Raw genomic sequence first — 7,872 nt, 5'->3', positions numbered from 1 at the left:
CTGAAGCTTTACTCAGTGAAGCTCTCACTGTGCTTTATCACACTTTGGTAAGATTGTACAATGAAGAACTTGCAGAGGCCAGTTAATATTTGTTCTAATTCCCAGCTGATAACACCTGCTGGCGGCAGTCTTAAAATTATTAAAAACAACGCAAACTCACTACACCAGCATAAAGTTTTAAGACAGGTACAAAATAAAACTGAAATCCAGGAGTCGTTTCGGCAGGTTCATCGTGAGTGCGTTTGCAATCACTGTGTAAACCTGCTTAAACATGTTCATTCATTTCTCGTCGGTCGACAGCGATACAGCGTCAGTGGCTGGAAACTGCATGTACCTTTAATGCTAATGAGGAAGGCGTTGCTTCAATTTTATACTGCCAATCACTAGGCGCGTTAGTCCTTACTGTGATTGACACCTCAGGGTAGCCTATTAGAGCTCACGGGCCCGGAAGCGCCAGTCAGTGAAGGTTGTTTTCAAGATGGGAGTCAAGCTTGAAGTGTTCCGGGTAAAATGATTAAAAAATATATATTAAGAAACCAAATAGAAACGGATATAAAAACTATAAATAATAATCAGACAGTAAATACGTAACTCTCACGACGTCGGTGTAGTTCACATTGGAGCTGAACTGTGTGTGTGTGTGTGTGTGTGTGTGTGTGTGTGTGTGTGTGTGTGTGTGTGTGTGTGTGTGTGTGTGTGTGTGTGTGTGTGTGTGTGTGTGTGTGTGTGTGTGTGTGTGTGTGTGTGTGTGTGTGTGTGTGTGTGTGTGTGTGTGTGTGTGTGTGTGTGTGTGTGTGTGTGTGTGTGGTCAGTGTTTTTATTACTATTATTCAAAGATACAATTTAGAGCTAAGTAAAAATATGATTTTTTTTAGATCCACACTCTCAGTGATGTTCTGAGTGCAGATCCACGCTCTCAGTGATGTTATACATTGTGAGTGCAGGTCCACACTCTCAGTGATGTTATACATTGTGAGTGCAGGTCCACACTCTCAGTGATGTTATACATTGTGAGTGCAGGTCCACACTCTCAGTGATGTTATACATTGTGAGTGCAGGTCCACACTCTCAGTGATGTTATACATTGTGAGTGCAGATCCACACTCTCAGTGATGTTATACATTGTGAGTGCAGGTCCACACTCTCAGTGATGTTATACATTGTGAGTGCAGGTCCACACTCTCAGTGATGTTATACATTGTGAGTGCAGGTCCACACTCTCAGTGATGTTATACATTGTGAGTGCAGATCCACACTCTCAGTGATGTTATACATTGTGAGTGCTTCCCTGTGCTTTACCATACCTCAGTGCTTTACAATGCTTTCCTATACTTTACCATACCTCTCTGTGCTTTACAATGCTTCCCTATGCTTTACTACACCTCTCTGTGCTTTACAATGCTTCCCTATGCTTTACTACACCTCTCTGTGCTTTACAATGCTTGCCTATGCTTTACCATACCTTTCTGTGTTTTACAATGCTTCCCTATGCTTTACCATACCTTTCTGTGTTTTACAATGCTTCCCTATGCTTTACCAGACCGGTCTGTGCTTCTTTACAGTGCTTGCCTATGCTTTACCATGCTTTCACTGCTGTTGTTATGCTTTGCAATGCTTGTACTATGGGAAGCTTGTACAAGGGTAATGGACGTCTGCTGTTGGCTGTTTTTCAGATGCTGCTGTATCTGTCATTCCCAGTGACTATGTTCTGGATCTCCAATCAAGCTGAGTACTTTGAGGAATATGTGGTGAAGCGAAAGGTCAGTTGGTATTATAAAAGACCTTGTTATTTATTATTATTATTATTATTATTATTACTACTACTACTAATAATAATAATAATAATAATAATAATAATAATAATAATGCTTTTCCCATCCTGCCTCTCTGGGTCTTCAGAACATGTAATAGCAATTCAGCTGGGATTCAGTGCAGAGTGACACTGTACCTGGGAGAAGCACAGGTCTGTGTCCTCTCAAGATTATTCCAGTTTCTGAGGACTGTTTGAAGTGCTGCTGTCATTTGCTGCAGGGCCACACTTTGATTTTCCAATAGACACTGATGGGATCTGCTTACAAGGAGGCTGCTGTTAAAATATGAGCTCTGTAATAAACTGCAGTGGAATCTAAACAGGCAGTAAATGGGTTTTCCTTTTTGTGTAGTTTGGAGGGACTCAGAGTTTTAAACCACTGCTGATCTTCAAAGATGTGGCTGGAATCTCTAATAGTGTCCACGGGTATAATGTCTCTCCTCCCGCAGCACAGTACTTGCTATGCATTACTTAAAGGCTCTTTGTTTTGGGTTATTGTTTAATATCATACTCAAACGTGTCATATATATATCTGTCTCATTTATAAAATATTTCCAGATGCATGCTTTTTATTTTGCTGGCCTCAGTTTAAGTTATGTGTGTGTCTTACAGAATAACCTCTTGGATCACGTTTTTTTATTTACGTTTTTAGAAGTTTAAAAGTTTGTTTGAAATCCTATGGAGTTGGAGAAGTTGCCTTTCCATAACCTCTAAAACTCATTATAAAATAGATAGGAAACCTAACATGGTACAATTACACCCACTGACTGAAGGGGATATGTGCAGGAATGGAAATTAAACAGCCATTTCATAGCGGATCTATTGCTTGTTTCAGGCTTTGGAATTGTGTTTTGTGCTTCGAGACTAAGATTTACTTTCTGACTTTTCTGATTTCTGTTTATTATTTGTGTACTTAATAAAATACTACTGTCGATTAACCATTCCTTGTGTCCGCGCGTGAATGTTTGCTCATAGCAGATCTTCCAACTTTCGAACACGTCAATTTAAATGTTGTTATTAAGAGAACTAATCAACCCAGATATTAAATTATCAATTATTGAATTGTTCCCACAACAGTTAGCCTTTCATATCTTACGCAGCAACAGCATAAATCTTACCCTAACCATGTTAATGTACCCTGAAGCATGTACATGGCTGAACTTTGGAATTATACCTTCAAACACGTAATTCAAGTGTAAAACGTGCAACAGCCATGCCGTTCGGCTACAGCCCTGGGTGTAACTTGCATCACAGTTGGTTTAGATGCCCTGTATGTGCCTTGGTTCGGTTCACAGCACGTCTCGGCTTCATTACAAACCCGTCGCCTCTGCACTGCGCTGGCCCGGCTGCAGCTCATTTCTAAATGCGCACAGATAGAAGGAAACCTAAACTTTAAGAAGGAAAGTGAATGAAATAAATCAAGCAGCGTCATCTTTTAAGCTCATGTTTTCTATTTCTGCCCGTGATTATTTCTAGTGTCTGTTGATCAATATCACCAAGATATGTTGCATTCTTATGCAGGGATGGAAAGAAGACTCCTATTTAATAGCAGTTTCCCCTCCATTCCAGGTTTTACTATGAGCTTGATTAGCCACAGTATATAGGTAACAAGCTCAGGTGTGTCTTATTAAACTAAAAGCAGGAATTGAATACACTGCTAAAGAATGGGAGTGTAATTTCCAACCCTTATGTTGTCTAACACACTTTCACATCCAACACCAGGCCTTAATGGGTCCATTTTAACTTTTGCTCTGTTAATTAATACTCAGCGGCCTTGCTGCCAAGCAAAAAAACCAAAAACAAACAAACAAAAACAAAAGTAGAACCCCAGAGGCAGTGAGATTCTGTTTTACACATCTTTCACATTCAATTTCACGTCTGGTTAGTTTCTATTTATTCCTCTGAAAAACCTTTTGTATTGGATATTAAAAAAGTTTAGCACTGTTTTTCACTGACTGCTTGCTGACTAGAATAGAGGAGGAGGGGGGGGGGGGCAGAATGAATTTTCAATACGCCCAATTAAATGTGTAAATACACTTTTTTTTTTTTTTTTTTTTTTTTTTTTTTTAAAGCCGGTTTAAGTGCAAGTCACACTACAGGGATGGGAATAAGACTGATTGCACAGCAGTTTGATCCGTTCCTGGTTTTACTAGGAGTTTAATAAGACTCACCTGAGCTTGTTACCTATACACTGCTAATCAAACTTGTAGTAAAGCCTGGGGTGGGTGAAACTGCTAATCCATCAATAATCAAAACTAAAGAAGGTACCAATGCTATGTTAACATTGCGCTGATGGGTTTGTTGTTTTAAACCTCGATTGAGGTCCCCTGCTTGTTTGCACACTGTAGCCACGGTCCTGCATCCTGTTCTGGGTGCTGATAGCTCTCTCTTTTGTTTTGTTGCAGAGGGAGATTTACCCACCGGATGAGAAGATGCAGGTAAGGGATTGATATTGAGGCTCCGGGCTTGGTGAGTGCTAAGAGCTGCCAAGCATCATGCTGGCAGTTTTTCAGTAGCCGGGGCAGTTGGGGGTCCCAGCTGATAAACTCAACACTATTGACACCGAGGGAAGGTGGCTGAGCTGTTTGATCTCTGTCACACAGGAATGATCCGGCCCGCCGAGGATCGATAGCATATATAACTGGGAGAGCAGAGGTTTGAGTCAATCTTGTTAAGGGCAGGATCGATCAGGGCGCTTTTCTGTGTTTATTAACCTCTTCGGAAAGGTTGAGGTTTGCATGATGCGAGGGCTTTGATATATAGCAACAGGTTGAATGGTTGAGTTTGTGGGCTTTCTGGCTGCGCCGAACTTCATGGGGCTCAGAAATTGCATGCTGCTCAGCACCCATTTAACTCTGTTTTGATAACGTATAGCTCAATTATGAACATTTTAATAGGCCGTTATTTCTATGTGATACAAGCCGTCTAATACATATAGATATGGTGTAGGGCGCTGTGCGATACAAGCGGACATTCACTCCACTGGAGGTCAGGGAGGCTGCCTTGCTAGCCACTCTGATCTTTAGTGGGGTGAGAATTAGTTCAACAGTAGAGTTTATTAGATTGTTAGGAAATTAGTTAAATGACACAAAAACTTGTGAAATACTTGGATTTTTTTTTTCATGGTTCACCTTTTAACTTAAGAAGGAAAATATTGGGCTCATTAAGGCAACACAGAGTGGTTTGCCTTTTCCAAGTTTCCAACAGCAGGTAGGAAGAGTCTTTGAACATTATGTTATTAAGCTTTGAGAGAGCCGAGGATTGACACGGCATGCTTGCTTTGCCTGTCTGAGTTTCTGGAAAGCATTACAGAGGCAATTAAAAATGATACTGTACACTCGTCAGGCTGAAATGGAGTGAGTAAGAAAGCCTACAGCACTCAGATCAACTGGATATCCTGGAGCCCTGGACTAGCAAACCAGAAAGGCTTGTGCTAGGTGTGTGTCGCACACCCTGACAATGAGCCTGGCCCTTTACCTAACTGAAGACTCTGTATCCCAGACAAGCAGACAGCATATCATCGTCTGGGTTGGATATAGGGGTTGATGGAAGGAGGTCGCTTGGAAGTTGCTTCTTTATTGCTGCAGATTTACATCCTTGACTTGATTGAACTGGAAATCATCGAGAAAGGGTTTGCAGCCAGCGCTGGCAGGCTGATCCTGCGCCTTATTCTGCCAGGTGTGATCTCCACAGTAGCTGTTCAGCAAGGATGGACGCAAGACTCTCATTACATAGCAAATTGATCCGTTCCCTGTGTTGCTGTGTTATTGAGACCCACTTGAGCTTATTACCTGTACACTGTGGCTAATCAAGCCCATAGTAAAACCTGGAATGGGTAGAACTGCTATGCAATAGGAGTCTTAATTCCATTCCTATTCAATGTCTCAATTACTGCATGCTTAAAATATATATATAAAGTGAAAAATAGTTCCACAAAGGTGCACAAAGTATCATATAAAAGTCTCAGTGAACCTTGTCACATCCAAGACTTCATCTAATTGCCGAAACTTGTACATTTATGGCTAGGTAGATGATGGACAGGTTTAAGTGCATCGCTGCAAAACAGTCTGAGTCACGTATGCAGCCGTCCTCCGTGCGTCTGTGCCTCATGTTTTTAAGTCAGCTTTAGTGGCTAAGCCACAGAATGCCTATATATATACCCCAAGCGACTTTACTGCCAACCCTTTATATTAAAAGGAAACATTGATGTTTTCCCATTTCTGAACGGTTCTTCTTTGTTTATTGCTGTTTCTGTTGTGTGCAGAGGAAGGAGCTGGAGGATTTCAAGCAGAGAATGCGCGAGCGGAAAGAACAGAGGCTTCTGAAGCAGCTTGGCCTGGCTGAAGCACAGAAAGAGTGAGACACCCAGCTCACCAGGGCTCTGATACACCGGACTGCAGCACTGCAGTACCATGCGGATCCAGGTTCAACAGAACAGGAAGAAAAGCGACACCGCTGCTGATCAGTCTCCTGCGCTCGGACCTGTCGGACGATATTCTCAAAGCGTTTCCTCCATTCTTTCATTTACTCCTACTTTTTGAACGGAGTGGAACTCATGTTTGTTACAAAATAAAAAACAGAGCACCTTGAGAGTGTGGAAGAGATACCTAACTTAGTTGCTTGGTTGTAGTTTTGTAAAATTAAATGTTTTACCACTTTAAAAAAAACAATAGGAGTTAATTAAACACTGGAGCACACGCTTAGAAAACATGACCTCTCGTTACCAGAGGTTGATCATCCACGGCATTAGAAATATCTGTAACACCAAAATAAACAGAAACAGTCTTTAAATTACACAATGACTCATTTGTTTTTCAAGTTTCCGTGGCTTACCTAATGATTTCATTTTTCTTCACGCCGCTCCTGTCTGTAAAGCGACTTTTATAAAATGACTTAATCAATAGCAAAACTATAACTGTAATTATTTATGCTGACAGCACTGCATAAAATGCAAAAAAAAGGGAGAAAGAACATATTAATCACATTTAACACAGCTGCTGTTTTGTTTTGTTTTGTTATTTGGTAGTTTTTTTAAAAAGCTTTTTTATCTTTGGGTTAGTTTGTTTTAGTTGTGAATATTCCCCCAGTGGCTTAAGTAGTTATGTACACATTTACAGTATGAACATCTGACCTGTGTAACACGCTAGAGGCTATGCAGGTCAGTACAACTTAATAGAAAGCCAGCACTCGATCAGTTAATCAATCAATCAGTCTGTGTAAGCAATAACACAAGAACCGAAAGTGTCCTGATCAATACAGACTGTACCTGCATTCAGTGCTGGGCTGTGGTATTGATTGATGCTTTTTCAGGTGTCTCAGTACTCCCTCCTCAATGTTTGTCTATACAGAAGCTTTGACTAGTGTAGTCAGAGAGCTTTCACAATCTCTGCCTTAGCGCAATTTACAAGCTAACTGCTCCTGGTCTTATACACCACACAATTGATCAATGAGAAGGTGGTTTACGTGGCCTTGGGCTGTGCCTGCTTTATCTCTCAAAGTGCCCTCTGTACAAATTGTACTGTGCTGTACTGGAGAAGGAGTCAGAGAGAGCTGATTGTGGATCTGGTGTTGAATGCAAATAATATGCTTTTTGTGAGTGTGCAATGCATTGTTTTTAAAGGAATTGTCAGAGGGGAATGAATGTGTGTTTATTGTTTGTGTTTTACTCGTTTAGAGGGAAGTTAAATGTAATTGATTATATATTTTTATTTAGTTTTGGGTTTGCGGTTATTTTTACAAAAGTATAATTTAAACATTTCTGAAGGTGTGCTAATGTGTATATATAGATGTCTAGAAACTATATATATATATATATATATATATATATATATATATATATATATATATATATATATATATATATATATAAAAAGTTTTTACTGAGAAAAAATATATATATTAAAAATACAAAACTGAAAGATTATAATTGGATAAGTCTCCACCCCTCTGAGTTAATACTTGGTGGAAGCACCTTTGGCAGCAATTACAGCTGTGAGTGTGTTGGGATAGGTCTCTACCAACTTTGCATGCCTAGACTTAGCAATATTTGACCATTCTTCTTT

General features: G+C 40.2%; 1 protein-coding gene across 1 annotated transcript; it reads left to right on the top strand.

Annotated features, from left to right (window-relative positions):
• Positions 1–435: 435 nt before the first annotated feature.
• On the top strand, positions 436–6,604 carry LOC121304614 (protein PET100 homolog, mitochondrial). The gene is made up of 4 exons (XM_041235842.1): positions 436–505; positions 1,674–1,760; positions 4,216–4,248; positions 6,075–6,604. The coding sequence occupies exons 1-4, from the start codon at positions 479–481 to the stop codon at positions 6,168–6,170; spliced, it is 243 nt and encodes an 80-aa protein (XP_041091776.1). The 5' UTR covers positions 436–478; the 3' UTR covers positions 6,171–6,604.
• Positions 6,605–7,872: the final 1,268 nt, after the last annotated feature.

This window comes from Polyodon spathula, chromosome 38, assembly GCF_017654505.1.
Source record: "Polyodon spathula isolate WHYD16114869_AA chromosome 38, ASM1765450v1, whole genome shotgun sequence".
Taxonomy (NCBI): Eukaryota; Metazoa; Chordata; class Actinopteri; order Acipenseriformes; family Polyodontidae; genus Polyodon; species Polyodon spathula.
The sequence above is the reverse complement of the archived record's forward strand: the minus strand, read 5'-3'. Positions and strand labels throughout refer to the sequence as shown.

What these genes read in the sequence shown, in the direction of transcription:
- LOC121304614 (XM_041235842.1), top strand. Translation starts at nt 479, where the DNA reads ATGGGAGTCAAGCTTGAAGTGTTCCGG. An exon ending in TCAAGCTTGAAGTGTTCCGG is followed by an intron (nt 506 to 1,673) that starts GTAAAATGATTA and finishes GCTGTTTTTCAG; the next exon opens with ATGCTGCTGTATCTGTCATT. An exon ending in CACCGGATGAGAAGATGCAG is followed by an intron (nt 4,249 to 6,074) that starts GTAAGGGATTGA and finishes TGTTGTGTGCAG; the next exon opens with AGGAAGGAGCTGGAGGATTT.